The 20591-nt window shown below is 39.5% G+C and overlaps 1 protein-coding gene across 15 annotated transcripts in view; it reads right to left on the reverse strand.

Annotated features, from left to right (window-relative positions):
• Positions 1-393: 393 nt before the first annotated feature.
• LMO7 (LIM domain 7) overlaps positions 394-20591 on the reverse strand; it is a 200641-nt gene continuing 180443 nt past the window's right edge. For 14 of the 15 annotated variants that reach the window (XM_078070242.1, XM_078070243.1, XM_078070244.1 and 11 more), the window contains 12 exons: positions 19004-19060; positions 17100-17125; positions 16708-16812; positions 16000-16092; positions 15264-15598; positions 14348-14413; positions 12256-12308; positions 9816-10029; positions 5645-5926; positions 3723-3831; positions 2512-2614; positions 394-1185 (listed from right to left, as the gene is read on the reverse strand). In XM_078070242.1, the coding sequence (XP_077926368.1) occupies positions 1163-1185; positions 2512-2614; positions 3723-3831; positions 5645-5926; positions 9816-10029; positions 12256-12308; positions 14348-14413; positions 15264-15598; positions 16000-16092; positions 16708-16812; positions 17100-17125; positions 19004-19060 (1466 nt within the window). In that variant the 3' untranslated portion in view covers positions 394-1162. The remainder of the gene's footprint in view (positions 1186-2511; positions 2615-3722; positions 3832-5644; positions 5927-9815; positions 10030-12255; positions 12309-14347; positions 14414-15263; positions 15599-15999; positions 16093-16707; positions 16813-17099; positions 17126-19003; positions 19061-20591) is intronic. The other variant, XM_036079720.2, reaches the window with a different exon arrangement.

Consider the following 20591-nt stretch of genomic DNA (forward strand, 5'->3'; position numbering starts at 1 on the left):
ACTTGTCATATTGTACGGTTTAAATATATGAATTTATTTATATGTCACTTTTTATCTCAGTAAAGATGCTAAATAAAAAATATCAACACAAGTTTAATACTGAAATGGGATTAAAAGGTCTGGGAGGTTGAAATACACCCAGAATTATCAACTAAACATTAAAAGCACTAAACAGGGCGCCTGGGTGGCTCAGATGGTTAAGCGTCTGCCTTCGGCTCAGGTCATGATCCCAGGGTCCTGGGATCAAGTCCCACATCGGGCTCCCGGCTCAGCGGGGAGCCTGCTTCTCCCTCTGACCCTCTCCCCTCTCATGCTGTTTCTCTCTCGCTCACTCTCTAAAAAATAAATAAATAAAACACATACACACACACAGAAGAAAAAAGAGAACCAGTCCTTAATGCATCAGCAAGTTTATTTACAAACACAGTGAAACAGAAAGGCTTTATTAGTTCCTGGAGAAAACTTTTGGTATACAAACCATGATGATTCTGTATTAATGAAAAGAAGCAGCTTTCTATTGGGCATTGCTTAGTGATCATTCTGGTGAAGAAAATAGAGATCCCCTCATCAAGCAAATAAAATGTCACATATGCTAAAAAAATTTTTTTAAAAAGCACAATATTACATAGATGAAAAGAAGGATATAGAAAGCAAATTTGTGGGTAGATTTTAGTGAAATTTTCTATACGGTTCTGCATTAATTTAGTATACATTACAATAAACAGAGCAAACACAATTATATATTTATATTAACTATTTCAAATAATGTTTCAGAACCTTTTAAAAAAAAAACAATAAAATAACCCTCTTCGAAACACCACTAGAAAGTCAAACTATATCAATATCAGCATCAAAAATATTTTGAAGTTCTTATTTTTCCCTTGTGCTTTTAAGATGTTGAATTCAAAAAGTAAATACTGCACTTCCCCCCACACACACACAGAATCACCTTCTTATAAATAAACAACAACAAAAATACAGGTTCTACCAAGACTATAATGCTCTGATGTAATCTAGAGAGGCAAAAAATTAAAAAAAAAAAAAAGTGTTATCCTTTTTAAAAAAAGAGCAAAAATGACATACAACACGTATTTATAGATCTACATCAGCAGCAACCACCTCTTCTTCTATCTGCAACAGTGCTTTCGTATGGAGGCTTACATCACATGGCGGTTGGCCGTCCAGCTGATCAGGCAAGGAGAAAAAAAGAAAAGTACTTAGGATAGAGAAATACTTAGATATCGCCGCCCGGGATACATAGCAGTAATCACTCAGAGAATGGCCCCGTGAGGTAGAAGAGTGACCTGTCACTCACACTTAAGATAAAGCTAGGCAAATCACAGCCTCGGTTCTAGAATCCTTTCTTTGCAAAAATGAAGTAAACATAAACTGCTGATATAGAAATAAGTTACACTCAACTCTCTATTATTGTACTGGAGGAGAGAAAAGGCATGGGCAATTTTCCCCTGAAGATTCCAAAAATCAATTCTATTTGGCTTGGGAATTTGATTCAAGAGAGAAAAGCGCACACACATACACACACCCCCGCCATTACGTGCCCAGCCTTGCCACTCTCCAACCTCAGTGGTCGTACCCAGAAAAGGACTGGACGCCAGGGAGCCAAGGTTCACAACCCGCTGACAGATAAAAGAGAGTTGACTGGACTGAAACCATTTTCAAAGCACTCTTCACATAAAGGGCCATGTAAATACCTCAGAGTTCAAAAGCAAATGGTTTTGCTGATACACTTGTAACGCCCTTTCACAATAAGGAAGAAACACATGTTACCAGCATCAAAGTTCAAAATATCACAGCAGTCATGGTTGTCTTTATGTGGCTACAAACGATACGCAATCTATCGGAGCTATCCTCGGTTTGATAACACACAAACAAAAACATGCTTACACAAGTTAGCATGTGAAGTTTTTGAAAACCTCAGTTTTCCCAAAAAGGACACCAAAACACCATAAAATCAGAATTCATGTTCTCCTTTTAAAAATATTAATCATACTAATATATGCTTATATAGTAACAAAGCACAAGCTATTCTTTACTACCTTTTTCAAACCACTGTTTTTAAAGTTGGTCATGTTCTAAGTCACAGAAACAAAGCCCACTGTGAAGTAACAGAAATCAGCTGATAATGAGGGAATGATTCTTAGCCAAGAAACAGAGTACAGTCTACCCAGAAGGATCATTTTAAACTGTCTGTTTGGGTTTGTTGATAGCCTCAAGTCATTAGAAGTGTCTTCTAATGGATGCCGTCCTGACTCAGGCAGGTGTCCCTCTCCAACTCCTTGGCCCCTCAACCCTCCCGAGAGTGGCTGGAGTCTGGAGCGCTGACCCGCTCACCATACCTGCTTTGAAGGGCGGGACACACGAAGCTTCCTAAAGCCTGGAATTCTAAGGCAGGGAGCTTGAGGGGGACATGGCTGCAGATTCAGGGAAATGCATGGGAACCCGTGGTCTCCTTAAAAGACAAGAAATTTTCTCCCTGATTTGCTCTCTTACATTTGAATCTGAGATAGCAGTCGTTGCAGTAGAGTTGGTGGTTTCTGATTCTGACTTCGGCTCCTGAGCTGGAGCCTCCGAGATGACACTCACAGGCCACACACTGAGGGACAAGAAAGAACCACCACAATCAGTCAGTTGGAGAACCCTCAGGGCACTCCCGGGGTGGGGGGGAGGGGAAATTGAGCAGAATGCAACTTTTAAGCTCTTAGAATTGTTTCAGCAAAGAAAAAAAAAGCCCCAAAGATAATTAGTAGATTAAAATCAAGCCTGCCAGATGAGACATTAAAGAATGCATAAGTCTAATTTTAAGAGCCAAAATGATCGTTCTAAATATACCAAGAGTAAAAATGATCTGCTGATTGGCTGGAAAGAACTGAGTCTTCATTTCTTACAGGGGAATGTGAGAGGATAAGGCATGACATGGAAGAACCAGAGAAGTGAATGGGGAGTGGGGTTCTGGCACTTTCCTCTGAGGTGGGCAACGCCTGGTGGCCTGCTGCCCCAGCTTGGCAAGTGTTTGCACGTGGCACTTGCACTGTGAGAATGCATACATTGGTTCGACATGCCCAAACACTGATTATTTTGACTGGTTCTGTTCTGCCCAGGAACTACTCAAGCCAGCGATACACAGGCTTAAGCAAGCTGTGTTCTGCAGGACTCCAGGAATAAGAACCAGAGTCTCTTTCTGGCACAGTGCAAGTTCTAGAATCACACAGATGTGTCTCTAAAGACAGAGAATGCACAATGAAGTAAATTACAGGTTTAGTTCTTATGTGCAAAAACCCATCAGGTGTAAGCAGGCTTTGCAATCGTAAAAATATTTGACAATGCTCTTCTTTACATACCCTCCCTATCAAAGCTAGGCTCTCAGACACTCCGATTTGCATGTCCCCATGCTGTTAATAACACTGCTAAATTATATTTCAAGTATGCCTGTGACAGCATGTTAAAGAAAGGACATATAAGCTGTAAATTACTCATAGAATCTTAACAGACTAAAGACCAGGAGTGCATAGTGTTTCTGGATTTAATTTTTGAGACTAGGTTCAAGATTTAAGAACAGGCAGTTTGCGATTCAAAGTGCAGCACAGACTGACAAAATGTAGCACCGAGTTGGTTAGTGGGACATTCACACCCAGCCCGCCAAGAAGCCATGCGCTCTCCAAGCAAAGCTTTGCGGGCCTGCAGGCTGTTCATCTCCGTCTCACCTTAAAACAATGCAAATGATAACAAAGACCCAGGGACTCGATGATCATGGCAGCTCCTTTGCCCAGAATGTTATTACAGTAGGAGCACACACGCTTCCCACTGACTGACCTAGACGCGGAACGAGAAGGGAATGGAGGCTTTCATCGGCGCAAATCAAGGTTACTTAAAATCACACTCTGGCATTAACATTAATAATTCTTAGGAAAGTATAGATCTGTGGGAGGAAAACTGTCACCAACCAACCAAAGTACGCTGTGTTGTACCTTGAAGGAGCTCCGCGTGGCGGTTCTGAAACCCTTGACACCTCTTCACGTAAATTAACAATTTCAGTGTAATTCATCCATTCTCTAACTCCGGACATTATTCTCCTGAGATCACATCTGTATTCAGCATGAGTCTTCCCCTCCTCTAATCCAGCCAGGTCACCAGCCAAAGCCCAGCCCTCCTCCTGTCACACCCGGCCGGACCCTAGGAGAGCAGCCCCAGCTCCACCCAGAAGGCTCTACGCGCCTCTTCTACCATCTTAATCTTATCTTCCCATTCTCCTCCTCATTCACCTGCTCTTCTAGTTACACAGAAGGACCAGTGCTCTCCCGACGGTGCCTCTGGCTTCCAGGACTGCCTCTGGGAGGAGGAGATGACAAGTGGCTGACAGCTACCATGGACACAGGTAAGGACGGTGGCTGCTTTCCTTTGGATGCAAGTCTCTCCTGTCCCAGGTGGGAAGGTAAAGGTCACTTAGTACCACTGCATCCCACAGTACTGGCCCAGGTTAGTGACTCTGAAAGTACAGAACTGCCAAGGGCCTCACACGAGAGGACCACCTCCGAGACAGAGACCTCTCCAGGGCAGAAGAGCCAACCGCCTGTCTCCTACCTGCTCTCCTAGGGTGGAGCTCTCAGTGAGTAAATGCTGCCTCCTCCCACTCGAGAGCCTTCATCTCTGCCCAACATTTACCACACATTTGCACCCCTTCTGAAGTCAAAGTCTATGATACATATTTTAGAGATCCTGGTACAAGTAACATTATTTTAGATGGATATGTTTTCTTAACAAAATCCCTTGACAGCTAAAAAAACTTCCAATACTTATCACCGTGTTTTTACTTTTCAGAACCTCACTTGCAACGGAAAATACTATATGCCAGTAGAACTCCCTTCAGATGACAGCAGAAACATTGCTGTGTAGGGCTTCATGAAGCACTGATTGTCTGTAGAGAAGCTATGCAAACCTCAAAACCCAACGCGTGTTGATATCTGTGCTTTACTCCACATCAAAAGACAAATGGAGTCAAGACCTATAGTTATAACTCTTACCCAGTACCTGCAAAATATAACCTACAGAATTCAGTTGATGTAGTCTGAACAAAATGTTGGCAAACTAGATAAGAAGCCAGCAATGGTTTTGAAAACCAAAAACAAACAAAAAAAAAGCAATATCTAACTACTTAACATTTTTCTATTCAGCTTGTTAAAAGTTCCACAGACAATGGAGCTTGGTTATAATGCTTTCCTTTTCAACTCAGTTCCTATAAAAAGAGTTTGTACTATAGTCTCAATAAAAGTCAAACATTTTACAGTACTGCTCTCAGTCATAAACTGCAAATGAATTCATAAGCTACTGTGTATTTTTATGCTTCCGTGCTGAGAATTATACGAGTATGTCTGCACTGACCACAGGCAAAAGCAAACGATACAGTGGCAATGAGGTACACGTTTTAAAGGTCTCCAATGGCTTCACAAGACATCCATAAATGCTCTTAGGGTAGCATGGAAAGCCATTAAGAAGCCTTTAATTGATTTGGTAAAGGAACACTGAATTTGACAGATTCCAAAAGGCTTGTTTTTGGTTTTCACTAGAAAATTTGGACAAGACTTTGGGGAAATTTTAATGAAAAATTCCCCGAGACAAAGGTTCTCACCTGTTGCGGAGCTGGGAGCCCGGCTGTGATGCTGAAGGAGAATGGCTGCGTGGTGTGGGAGAAGGTGCAGCGGTGGTCTTCACGGAACCAGCAGAAGGAGGGGGGATGCTGGAGGATGGATTCCGCATGTAGGCCCGGTTTGACGTGGACACCAGCTGAGGCGGGGGGCGACTGAAGTCTTGAACAGAGGAAGAAGCATGGATTCCTGAAGGCTGATTGAGCCAAGGGGATGGTTTCCAAGAACTGGATCTTGGGGAATCCAGGTTATCTAGAGATTCACCTCTGAAACATGGAAAGAGTTCATTAAGACTATATAATACATTCCCTCTCCGATTTCGGGAGACAAACCATGAGAGACTATGGACTCTGAGAAACAAACTGAGGGTTCTAGAGCGGAGGGGGTGGGGGGACGCCTTAGCCTGGTGATGGGTATTAAAGAGGGCACGTTCTGCATGGAGCACTGGGTGTTATACGCAAACAACGAATCATGGAACACTACATCAAAAACTAATGATGTAATGTATGGTGATTAACATAACATAATAAAATTTAAAAAAAGACTATATAATACATTCAACTAGAATCAATACATCATTATAGTCCCTAAAATACCCATTTTACGTATTTTATAAGTACGTATTAATCTAACAAGTCCAGTTACGTATAAAATTACCTTTAATAAATAGTTTCTTTTCATCAACATCACGATGTTTCATATTCAATTAATCTTCACTTATTTTCATTTTTATTTACTTGGTGCTTAAAGAAAAAACACCGAAGTGGAAAAGAAAATACTAAAAAAAAATTTTTTTAATAAACTACTACCAAGACATACATTCCTCCTTTAAATCTTCAATGGATTAGACATATCAATCTTAATTTTTGAAGCCCAACCAAAAGAAAAATACCATTTAGGCACTTACATATGTCAGGTATTAGACTAAACATGGTCACAAAATTTTTAACTTACTTAATCTTCACAACACTTTTTTTTATATCTCTAGAAGTTAACTTGCCCATATGAAAAAGAGCTAGTTAGTGGTGGAACTGGCTTTCAAACCAGTGTCTCCTTGATTCCAGAGTAATCCAAATAATTCCTACTCTACAATCCTCACCCTCACCCCAAACCCTGAATTTAATCAACTGTCTAATGTCCATCTTATAGAAGCATTCACCAACCACTGCCCTTAAAGTGAATATGCATTTAAAATAGAGTTGGGGCACCTGGGTGGCTCAGTCAGTTAAGTGGACAACTCTGGGTTTCAGCTTAGGTTGTAATCTCAGGGTCCTGGGATCGAGCCCAGCATCGAGCTCCACACTCAGTGCAGAGTCTGCTTGGGATTCTCTCTCCCTCTCCCTCTGCCCCTCCCCTGGCTCTCTGTGTCTTTCTCTCTCAAATAGATAGATATATAGATAAATAAATAAGATGCTCAAAAATTATTTAAAAAAATAAAATCGAATTTAGCTCACAAACTGATTTAAATACAACTTTCAGAAAATCTCTCTTGAATGAATTCAAGTGCTTACATTAATTCTGATCTACAAAGATTGACTCGAAATTACAAATGGTTTATTTTTTTTAGAAGATTTTATTTATTTATTTGACAGAAAGAGAGAGAGAGAGCACAAGTAGGCAGAACGGCAGGCAAAGGGAGAAGTAGACTCCCCGCTGAGCAGGGAGCCAGATGTGGGCCTCGATCCTAGGACCCTGGGATCATGACCTGAACCGAAGGCAGACGCTTAACCAACTGAGCCACCCAGGCATCCCTAAGTGGTTTATTTCTAACAGGTCAATTTTGTTATTACATTTAAAACTTGAACTCTTATCCCAAGTTTGAAATATGTATTTTTTTTAAAGATTTTATTTATTTATTTGACAGAGAGAGACACAGTGAGAGAGGGAACACAAGCAGGGGGAGTGGGAGAGGGAGAATGAGGCCTCCCGCAGAGCAGGGAGCCCGATGTGGGGCTCGATCCCAGGACCCTGGGATGATGACCTGGGCCGAAGGCAGACGCTTAATGACTGAGCCACCCAGGCGCCCCTATTTTTTTCTTTTAAAATTATAGAACCACTACATCATTGTGATGAGAAAGACCCAAGCAATATAGAAGGGTACTTGAGGGAAGAATAAATTTTCCCTCCACCCTCACTTACCAAAATTTACCTGCTCTAATTCCCAGAGGTAACCACTGTTAGCTTCTAGACTTTTTCTGTTACATACAGATTTTCATACAGAGACAAACTTACGAGTAGAGCCATGTCTATATACATATGCAATGGGTTCATGAGTTTAACACTCTTAAATGGGATTACTCTACAATGCATACTCTTCATAACTCACTTTATTCCAGGTAATATATTATCTCAGAGCTATCTTCAAGTCAGTTCACACAAAGACAGCACTTTAGAGGGCTCCAGTGAATCATCCTCCTGGTATCCATGCCATTGTGTGGTCCCCTCCCACTGATTCTCTGCTTGGCCATATGACATGTTAGGCCAATGGGACATAAGCAAACATATACAAATGGAGGTCTGTAAACACTTGCATGTTAGGGCTTATCTTCCGCAAGCTTTTCTCTTTGAATCCAGGTGCCATGTCATGAGGCAGCCCAAGCAGCTATGTGGAGGGGCCGCGAGGGAGCAGAAGCTCCTGACCAGCAGCTCCCCACCAATAGCTCCCGAGGACCTCTCAGGACAGCATCAACATCAGGGGTACAGCAAATTACAGCTCACTGTCAGGATATGTACAGATCGTGAGCTAAGGGTAATTTTAATTTTCAAATGGTCATAAAAAAAAAGAATATGTGACAGAGACTGACGTGGCCTACAAAGCCAAAATTATTTACTATCTGGTCCCTCATGCAAAAAAAAAAAAAAATTGCCAACCTCTACTCAAAAGGACTGTAACTGTCCAAGTGCCCCAACCAACATCATTCAAAGAGCTGCCCAGTCAATTTTGATATGATTTGTGATAAGGCAGAATACTATACTACTATAAAAGAAAGAGACATTGCTGTATCGTACACCACCTCAAAACTTAGTGGGTTTATCAATGTGCCACTATTTGTTTAGCAAGCACTAAGTACTCTTAGTAATAGATACTCTGCTTCTTTTCTTTTTTGCTAATAATATTTAAGAATATATCCTTCAGTATATCTTTGCATACTTATCCAAATACAGTCAGAAGATAAAGTGCCAGGAACTAAATTGCTCACAGGGTATGGACATAAAAACTTTTGTTTAATAAACACTGAAAAACTTTCCACCCAACTGAGAACAAGAATTCCTGTTTCCTTATACCACTGTCAATACGGGATTGAGTTAATCAAACATTTAACTCTACAAATCTCATAAAGAGATACAGGATTGTTGTTTAGGAGTAGTGCTGATCTTTTAAATGTTTACTGACTTTGTTTCTTTTTCTATGAACTCTCTGCTCATATCACTTGTCTCTGTTTCTATAAAGTTGTCACACTTTATTTACTGATTTACAAAAGTTACGTAAATTGAGTTAAATAGCCCTTTCAAATGTGTTACAAATTTTCCTCAGTTTGTCACCTGTGAAAATACTTAATAAAAGTAGCTTCAGTATTCATTTACCCAAGATACATCTTTCAGAATATTCATCTTCTCATCTCCAATTAATTTATATCTATATTTTTTAAAGTTACAAAAATTAGGTTTCACACTTTGTGAACACTATTATCATGATTCCAATCGAACCATTATCTCCTTATAAAAAAAAAAAAAGAGGCTTAATTTTCTTTTTCAGTTCAGCAGCCAAGGAAGGACATTCAAATGCTTGAATTGCACTTCAGAGTTCTACATCCAGCTTTGCAACCTATTACCATGTGGTTTTGTCCAAGTGTATTCCCCGCTTGAGCCACAGTTTCTCCATATGGAAAAACAGCATCACTACCCCTGCGTCAAAACATTTTCCCCAGAGCAAGTCAGATGATGGAGACAAAGTAACAGGCATATGTGTGGCACTCAATACATGCTCGATCACATATGCCCAATGACATTCGCTGCACTTGCCCTTCTCCACTAACTCATATAAGACAAGAAGAAATTATGACATCTCTCCTGTCCAAGGTAACCAGCATGTCTAGAAATTAAACATCTGCTTCAGAGTACAGAAGAGGAAATAACTCCTAAAAAGTCCCGCACCTTCTCATAATCCCAGGCAGACAGATCGGCTCTTTATGTACACTGGAACTGCGCTGCCGGATCCAGCTGTTGTCATTGAGAAGAGATGTTCTCTTCCTCATTTCTTGAAGAATTTGTTGTCTCTCTAACTCTGCTTCTGATGGGACTTGTTCCTTCTTGGAGCTCCTCTGTGATGAGCTAGTGCTCCCAATTTGGTCTAAATATTTATTGCCTCCTAAATTAAAAACACATCAGAAGCTGTAGGATTAGCAGGTTATTAAAGGTGGGGGGGGGTGATTGTGGATAAACCTCCAAATACAATGTAGCAAAAAATGTGACATTGTACACATATGTAACTTCAATTCTCAATGAGACCGCTGCATGGGAACCTAAAAGTCAAATCTGCGATTCCTGGAAATTCCAGTTCCACACCCAGAGGCATGCCACAGAGCGCACTTAGGAAGACTTAAGGAGGCTGCCCAAAAAAAGAAACAACCAGCATTGATTTCAGGACTATTAAGTTACAAAGTGCTCGCCTACAAATAATTTCTCTTCCACTTGTCCCTTCCTTCTGAAATTAAATCAATCAAACACATGCGCTCATTGAAAACTTGCTGTGACAACGCCTTCGAAAACTTACACTCCCCCTGGGGAGAGCAAGACTTATATGCCTGTTTCTCCAGCTGACTCCACTCAAGTCTTCCTGGTATAAGTTCTACAATAAGCCATGACAAATTGTAGGAATGAGAGCACCTTCAACCACTAAAATAGCTTTTGTGAGACTGAAAAATATCGAAGTAACCCAAATGTTAACCAAGGACTGTTAACAGACTTGTTTGTCCTCTGAGAAACTGAAAAGCTATAATTTGGATGTTGAATATATGCATGACAATTCAGTTAGGTTTTATCCTGAAGGCTTTGTCTCATTTTGGATTTGCTGATTAATTTCTGATTTGGGTAAAACGTCTGTAACTTTGAAGTTTCTTCCCCCTTTAATTTGGATTAGGAAATTCCATCTCAGGATTTCCTTTCACTCTCCAGATTTATCACTATTATTAATTTTTCTAAATTCACAGTGCATTTCTGCCTTAGTTCATCTTCCAGCAAGCAGTGAACAAGGCCAAAGTTTTCTCATGCCCACCTATATTTACCTTTGTGGGTGCCCACAGCCTATCAATTTGGTCAGATTTTAAATTAAATATTTCCTATTTTAAAAGTGCCTTATTGGCATAACCAAGTTTTTCAATAAAATATTTCATAAGTTCACTGCCTGCTCGTCAAGAGCTTAGGGTTAGTAGAGGGAAGAAAACACATACTGAAGATCGAAGTACTTAAAGTACTGATTGATTTTAATGGTGGCTAGGGACAAATTCAAGGGCAAAAGAAACCCAGAAATCCAAACAAGTAAGACCAGAGAGCATCTGATCAATTGGCAACTGCGAAAGAGAAAATTCTGGTTTTAGTTAAGGGTCCCTAATAGCAAAAAGAGCAAAAGAGCTGGAAATTTAAAGTAGGACCAGATAATGGAAGCTCCTAAGTGTTAAGGAGAAGGAGTGATCATAGGACCTAATAGAAACTAAATTTTACAAGCTGTAACCAGAGGTTACACACTAGCTTCCACCTGACCATTTAAGGCCTGTAGATGTGTGGTTTGGCTCACAGAGGGCTTTAAATTTTATTTATCCTTGTCAGCGCTTAAAAGATAACATGAAAATCCACATTGTTTTTAACTTCTCTTTAACCACAGAAACACTGGCCTTGCATTCTCCCACATGGCAAGGGCAGGCTTGCATTCTTCCACGCGGCTACCCACTCAGTGGGCTTGCCCACTAAATTCACCCCAATCCTCACCTGGACCTTCATTCATTTATATAACTGACTAGCAAGCACCCTGCTTTGCCCAAAACCTGGTAAGCAAACGCTGCTTAAAATCATGCTTTTTGCTTAGTGGTTTTTTTTCCCTTAGTTGTATAATTTCAGTTACATGCATTCCTAAAAATACACTTTATACTAACAATATCGGGTTCCAAATCATTTTTGCCAGGTTAGCAAAATCATTATCATTTTGGACTTTTGGACATCTTGACACTTAAATGTACAATTTCAAGTTTATAAACAATTTTTAAGTCCCCTGGTATTCTGCAGAAAACTTTTCTGTCCCATTTCCTTGGCTGCAAGATAAAATCTATACAAAACTATCAATAATACTGAAAAATTTCCACATGTTTCATTAGCTATTTAAAACCATTTTAATCTCCCAGTACTCCCTCCATTATAAAGTAAAGCCAAAATAAACATAAGTTAGTTTTGTTTTTATACACAAGTCTAAAAATACTTGGTATTTTAATTATGTTATCTTAATGAATCTGAAATATATTGACTTTAAAAATACTATCATAGCATGTGATAGCATAAACAAGCAACTGTGCTGAAGAATTTGGAAAAAAAAATTCACATTTACCATTTTTATTTGTAGGGTAATCATTCAGTTCAGTTGTGGATCTGGATTTATTCCTGTAACACAAAATACAACATATTATAGACATCTCATTAAGAACATCTTTTTTACATTTATGATGTAAAAACGCCAAAAAGATTGCTTTTTAAAGCAATTGATTTAATTCCTGCATCTGTTGAAAGCTACATTTATCTTCTTAATAAGGAATTTTTCATGTTGTACAAGGTAGCAGAAAACAGTGACGTCTCTAAATGAGAGAAGAGCATGTGAAGAATATGCAAAGATCCTCTCCAGTTTGTAGGATGACTAAGCCTATGATTTTTTACCAATTTGCATACTTTGATTCCCTCCAGATCTCAACCACACAGGCTGTACCAGCATGTCATCAGATCACCTAACACCATACTGTCCTTTCCTTCATGCTGCCCAAGGGTCAAGAAATCAATTTTGGGGGTACTTCCTCCAAAAGAGCTGCTGACCAAATGCTACCTTAGCTGTGCAAAGAGGTATTCAAGCATCCTGGCACAGGCAACCTCTGAAGATAACTGATTTTGTAATGGCAACATTTAAGTTTCTGTATCGACCAATGCTGGTCTCATTCTCACTTTACTAAGCACCATAACTTCAAATAATAGTGGTAATAATGAATAATATACATTATCATATGTATACATTACATATGTACATGCATACAATGTATATGCACATGTATACAACATATAATAAAGTATAATACATAATGTATCGCAACTGCTGACAACTTTCATGAGTGGTTTCATTTGTATTAACATAGAAAATAATTTTATTGCAACGTGTCCAGCCACACCCTTTAACGCCTCTAAGGCATGCTGTACCTCAACTGCCTGGCAGTGTTCTGTATTTTCCAGGATTTGTTAAGTTTCTTCTGCAATATAATTATTGCCTCCAGGTTATAAGCTACATAAAGATTATAAATATATAAATAAATGCATATCTTTAAAAAAAGAGAGATACACATTTAATGATCCACAGTTACCCAGAAATCTTCATTATAAATAAGAGCATCCACCACTAAAACTTTTTCTAGCTTAGTGTCAGCCCATTACTACCTATATATTAATTTTCCCTATCTACTCGGAGTCCTACTCAGTCAGCCTGGTTGCCTGTAGAGATGAATCTTTCCATATCTCTAAGGTAACTTCCTAAGGAAGAAATGTCACCTCTGAAAACACAAATTAATGGTCATACACTGGATATTTATAGACAGAGTCTATTCAGAAGTCCTTGGTAATTTCAAAACTGCCAAGTATTTTAAAAATTACTTTTAAACATTAAATTTATGTCTCAGGAAATTTTAAGATGTAGATAACATGGCCTGGAATTGACCAGTAGTTCTCATCAAACTAAGAGAAGGCCACAATTCTCATTTCAGATGTCCACATGTAACTTCACCTGGGGCAAGCTGATGCCGTTGCTTATAACCTCCTTAAAATAAAAATTAAGGCAGTTGCACAAAATGAACACAATTCTACCCTGTGTCCATTCCCCTTGCACTGTGGCTCCTCCCATAAAGAGGTAAAGTTTTTCTCTGTTCTGTGAACTTGGGCTGGCCTGTGATTTTACTTTAGGTAATAGAATGTGACAGAAGCATTGGTGGGCCAGTTCAGAACATAGACAGCAAGGTACCTTGCATGCTTCCTCTCTTTAATTCTGTCTTCTCTGCTCAGCCACCATGTACATAAGACTGCACTGGCTTGCTGGATCTTGAAATAACATGCTCTAGTTGTTCTCACTGTCCCAGCTGACAGCCAACTCCCCAAAGCAGAGCTGCCTAGTAAACTAGTAGGACATGTAGGAGGAGCCCAATCAACTAAAAGAACTGCCAATTAGGATCAGCCCAAAATACTTACCTACAAAATCATGTTAAATCACTAAGTTTAGGGGTAGCTGGTTACACAGCAAAAGCTAGTCCATACAAAGATCAACCAGCAAGATCTCTTTATATCCCACAAAAGATCAAGAGCTAAAGTAGTTCTAAAATACATCTAGGCAAGCCCTCAAATATTCATCTCAAGTCAATTATTCCAACTAAATTACAACAAAATGTCCCGTATACCTGTCACTAGGAAGCAGCCCTGAAGATTTTTCCTCTCTCTTTGGTATGTCATAGGAATCAACAGGCCTAAAAGATAGAAAGAAGAGTTTATGGTCAACATAGTAGACTTTAACACTCTTCCTGAGTTTGAGAAATTGATATCAAAACAAGGTTATTCTAGCCTCTTTACGAGATGGTCTCTGGGTTGAAAACTAAACATACAGAAGCATTTCGATCAATCACTGCAGAAAGAAGACCTATTAATACCAAGAGATTAGCAATTCATTCATCCCACAACTGTATACGGAGTGCCTGCCACTGTTCTAGGGCTGGGTTACTGAAGCAAACAAAACAAAAAGAGTATTAAATGTAATTCTTACATTTCAGTGGACAACCAATACAGAACATAAAACAGGGTAAGGCATATGAGGAGAAGGTGTGGGGAAAAGGCACATGTAAGGTATTCTGGAAAGTCTGAGAAGGTGACATCTGAGCAGAGACTTATTAAAGAAAATGAGGAAGACAAGGAAAGAGGTGAGGGAAGCTCTCTGCAAGCACAGGGACTAAAAAATGCAGATGTTCAGGGGCAGAATGCATTGGACATTTTCAAGGAAGAAAAAGGAGGCCAGTGTGGCTGGAACAGACAGAGAGAGGGGAAGAGTGGTAGGAAGCCAAGTAGACCAGAGGGTCAAAATCCAGGTCATGTGAGCCTTCTAGGTCACAGCAAGCACCTGGGTAGTATTCTAATGTGACAGGAAAGCCATCTGAACAGTTGTAAGGTGACAGAACAGGTGTGCAATGTAAAGGGTCTCCCTTGGGCTGCTTGTGTAGAAAATGGATGGTAGGGACCAACTAGGAGCCTCTGAAGTGGGGAATGGACCAAGCTAAGCCAAGCCAATATAAAAACATCACAGTGCCCTTCGGCTGTAGGACAAACCTTTTATACTGGTATATTTTGACTGAAGTTTCCCTCTCTCTCTCTGCCTGGTGCTTCTGCTCCTGGGCCTCCTCCTGACGCCGCTTCTGCTCTGGCTCTTCCTCATGTTGTTGCTCCTTCAGTTTCCTCTCTTTCTCAAGCGTGAGTTGCTCCTGCAGCTTCTTTCTTTGGTCCTCCTCTGCACCTTCCTTTGGCTGTCTCCTCTCCTCCTCTCCTGCTCGGGTCCCTTCCCAGTCTGACGACTTGGACCCCTCACCCCAGGAGGCTTCCCAGGTGGCCACGGCAGGCTCCCGGGTGGGCAGAGAAATGCTGTTTGAGCTCAGGACCATCAGTTCCTATGTGATCAGGGGGGAAAGAGAAACCCATCCGAATCTGTGTTATCACTATAATTTCATTTATTTATATTCAGTTTGAGAGACTGACTGTAGTTGGCCCGATTTCCACTCAAAATGATGTTAAAAGTTTCATCGCTAACAAAGCCACACGTGGGTGAAATATAAGTACAAAGAGAAAGATGCAGTTAGGGTCCATTAATAGAAGCAGTAATGATACAGTAGAGAAACTAAGAGAAAGGTTGAAACGTCAGAGCAAAATTCTGACAAATCAGAGCTCATTGTGTTTTTCAAAGAGCTTATATAAGTGGATATGTGGCAAAAGCCAGGTGAAATAGAGGATCTTCCGTCTCGGCTAATTTCACTGAGACAGAGAAGAACACAGCACATTCCAACACTACTACCTCATTCAAGTACTTGTAATTCTCTCTCTCGGCTTCCTGCTTAGCCCTTTGCCACTCTTCCCTGAGTCTCTCCTGCTCACGTTGATATTTTTCCTATAAGGAAAGATAGCATATTAGTTAATTAGTTAATTAACAGATTAATGATGTTACACAGGATCTTTTTCACCAGCATTTTTGCTAGCTCTACCCTTCACCTCAGTCTTTAAAGATGGTGATACTATTTTCACCAATCGGACTTTCATCCCTAAAGTACGAACTAGCTTATACCGAATTAAACTGCAGTCTCGGGAAAGGGTAGATACTCAGAATTGAATCCATAGCCACCCTTTACCACAGCTGTAATTGATTACAGCCCCTAGCTAACTGCAAGGGGGACCGAATTTCTCTGCAATGGAGCTCTTTTCTCTGCAACACAGCTTAGGGGGTGGAAGTCCTTACAATTCATACACCTGTCATACATAAAACCACAAAACGATAGTGCCGCCTTCTAAAAAATACACAGGGTAAATAATGATTTTAAAAGGAGGACTCAGAAAGCTTCAAAATAGAAATGTAATGAATGCAGAATGTGCTGCCTAGCAAAAGATTTAATTATGAGGTTATTAGCTTTTGATTTTTTTTTTTTAATTTGCTTCCCGATGCTGGCTGACCCTGACCAGGGAAAGCCAGCCTGCCTCGCTCCCGTGGGCCCACATCATTCTGCTCTACCTGCAGCAGGCGGTCCTGCTCCTTCTGCCACCTCTCCTGCCGCTTCCGCTCCTCCTCTTGATCCCACGCCCAGCGGCTCGGGGCACTGAGAGTCGGAACTGGAAGCTAAGCCAGTAATAAGAGAAGATGTGCAAACAAAGGAAGAACATATTACTTCGTTCAGTCATCTACTGAAGCACTTTCGCTTACATGAATTATTCATACCATCCTTGGCCTAAGCGGTACCAGAGGAGGTTTGGCTTTCTGGTTCAAAATGGGTCTTTTCAACTTGGAAAGACTACCCACCCCGTGACAAATTCTTATGCAACCGAAAATCAGCGACGCTAGTATGTGCTAATTCAGTCCCACCAAGGTCACCTTGTTTATTCCAAAAACAAATGAATGCTACTTACATCAGGAACCACAGAATCCGAGCTTCCTGTGTTGCACCATGTGGGAAAGGGAGAAAAAAAAAACATATAAGTCTTTTCATTTCTACGAAATAATTTTTTTCAGAGAGTCATATTAGCTGTTTCTATGCCAGTATACTAAGTGAGCTCAATGTTTTTTTGGTTTCTTTTTAAACCACAGCAGTATCTCAGTTTTTCTCTTCAATTCCATCTGTTACTCATCTTCCAAAGTCAAAGTCATTTAAAACAAAGAGAGAGAGAAACTATGGATGCCGAGAGTAGCCGCCTAGCCCTCGGTACTAGAGCTGGACGGGTGGTGTTCTCTGAAGAGGTTTTAGGGTTCTTTTATGAATACACCAGGTAGTATGTCACAGCTGAGCCCAACAGGGGAAAAAAGAATTTCAAATGTTATAACATCTACCAAATCCAAATTTTTACTTGCCACTATTTAATGACAATGTGACAGCTCTATATCAGATTTTCCAGATCTCCTTGCTAATGAGCTACTTTATTTAAATAAGACACCACAAAGACATGTTCAAGAAATCCTTCCCATTCCTCTGAAAGGGAAGCACAAATATTCAAACTTCATGTGTAAACTTATGAGCCTAATATTCTTCTTTTTATTCTCAGGGGGTGCTACATGAATATGTGTCTGTATGTTGTACAAGAATAATAAACAAGTAAGTAAATTTCATGAAAGGCACTATCGTACAATATTTTTTAATTTTCCTGAAACCTCAGCTGTCAAATAAATTATTCACTTAAACATTTTTTTTAATAGAAAACTGCCTTGAGACTTAGGAAAATATCCTTCCCTAAAAGAGCCTGTTGAAGAAAAGTGAGTGAAAATTAGACCAGAGAAAGAAGGGAATTGTCCTTTATAGCCTGTTTGAGCTAGGAGTATCATACTGTTTCAATTAAATTACCATAGAAAAACAGGAATTTAACAAAAATGTGAAAAACACTAAGGATACGGACACAAATAGACCTCGTACATGCACAGCTGGTGAGCTACTCCGATTTATGGTCAAAAAGAAACCTTAATTCACCAAAGAAAGACTAGTAGATTTAAAAATAAAAAAATCTATGAGTCCAGTAAATATAAGGCAAGTGTGTAAAGGTTTTTAATCATCTTAAAAGTAAGAAACAGTAACATTTAGACACCAACAGCACACTCCTCTCTGTGCCATCGCATCTCAAATGTTGGATATTACTTTTAAGTTCTTGATAGCACAAGCACAGCTCCGACTGCATTCATGAGACAGGGCATTAGACAGACGTGGGAGGGAGAAGAAATGCCACATGCAGAGCACAGAAGGCAGAGGGACCCAACTACACCAACACAGGGAGGTTCAAAATTCACGTGTTCAGAAGTGCAACCGAAATTTACATTTAATTTACTTCAGAGTTAATAGGGCGGTCCTATTAACACACCAAAGCCATCATTCCAATAGCAATAAACAACTCTGCTCTTTAGTAAGAGCATTTTCCATAACCAAAAGTTAGAGTTTTCAAAAGTTCAACAATTGGGTGTTGGTGTAATCTAATATTATGCAATTGGTAGGAAGCAGTAAGGCGTAAGTGAAGTTCCTCATTTCTTACTGTCACCACCCAGTGGAAAGAAGTGTGTGTTTAACAGCATCTCAATCTTTTTTTTTTAATTAGAAAAAAAAATTCAGAGGTATACAAAAGACACGCAAAGACCCATTACCACAGAGGTAGACCCATGAACTGTAAGAAAAGCCTGATGACCCTAGGAAAAGAATGGAAATGGGTTATGTTGCTTGGTCACAATGACAGCCAAATTGAAAAGGCTTAATGCCCAGCACCAAAGACTACGAGGACAGAGTGGAGAATGGGAACAATTCCATGAAAGTGCATGAATTGTTATCTTGGTAGTTTACCTTGTTCAAAAAATTGTGATCGCCTTTTTAAGTTTTTCAAAGAAATAGGTTCAGATGCTAGTTGAAAAATAAAAAAAAAAAATGTCAATACCATGTCATTCATTTTAATCTCTCACCACTGGAAAACTAAATGGTATTTGACACACCTTTCTAATCCGTAGCATTAGTTGTAAAATGACAAAACTGATAGCCATAGAAGATATGGATTATTTCAATGTACAATGACACATATTTTAGTAGTCTATACTACATCCAAATTAGTAATGGAACTAATTATTTTATTAATAAATTCTAGCAGATAGCATCATAGTTTCATAGAAGCCAAAATACTTCCATGCTAGATCACACAGCTTTAGGGAAATGGAAACTAAAATGTTTTGCTTAGGTTAATCAATCCAAAAGCTAGAAGTCCAAGGAAAAGTATTTGTAACTAAGAGTTTTTGCAGTGCTAAGTAAAAAGTGAACTGAGAAATAGTGGGGAGGAAGAAGATAAATTAATACCCAGAGATAGATAAAATAAAAACAAATGTCCAAATTAAAATATTCTTCTATCTAATCTAAAGTATTTGGACTTGGTTTAACATCTTATAGCCACTAACTTTAAGCAAATGGAGTTCAGTCAGATTAAAAAAAAAATAGAAAAGAAACATTCTGACTTCTACAGATGTGTTGTAAGGTTATGGCAAATGATTCTTATACTTAAGTTTATTCATAATATGTAAATGCAATTACTACTTCAGTTGGTGCTTACTTGTCTAAAGAAAACCCTCAAATGACAGGCGTGCATATAGTTGTAGTCACTAATGATGAGTTTGGTGTCTTAGCAGTTTGCTTTGCCTGAGTCACTGGCAGAATGGGACCTAGATGTCTTGGATTTAACATCGTGAATCAAAAATAAGTCAGGTTTGTTTTAAAAACTCCTTGGATAAAGAATGCAGTATCAGTTAAGATGCACTTTTTTTTTATTATGTTATGTTAATCACCATACATTACATCATGCAGTCGCTTCTAACTATCAGAAATTAAATACCAAAATAAATCATCAATCAAGGGGAATTTATAAACTTGGTTTGGCTTTGACCTAATGTATTATGAACTAGCAAATGCAGATGCAAAGCCGTCAAACTGCTGTGAAAACCCAGCTGGTGGGAGTCTAGTTTCATGGTAGCAGGAGTTCTGTCTTCTTTGGGTCTTTTTCCCTGCCTATGTGGACCAGATCTTTCTTATTTATTTTATATGCCTAAGGAGTAGCATATAGCATGTGGCAACAATGATTTATGGGCAGACAGAAGGAAGAGAGTGATAACTCCACCATACGAGATCTCCCTAGATACGACACCTGCTTTTTCATTACAAATGGGTCCTCTGGCTAACGACTATTATTGCCATTTCTCTATTAATATTAGCTGCCTACAAACTTGTCCCTTTCACAATAAAGGGAGAAAGGAAACCTCATTCATCGTTTCAGATTTAACTAAGATTCCCTCTGCCAACATACCAGAGCAAGAAGGCTAATGGCCTCAGGAAAACCAGTCTTTCTTATTTGACTTAGACACACAGTCACTCAAAGCTCCTGGACATGCTGCCA

This window comes from Halichoerus grypus, chromosome 4 (assembly GCF_964656455.1).
Source record: "Halichoerus grypus chromosome 4, mHalGry1.hap1.1, whole genome shotgun sequence".
Taxonomy (NCBI): Eukaryota; Metazoa; Chordata; class Mammalia; order Carnivora; family Phocidae; genus Halichoerus; species Halichoerus grypus.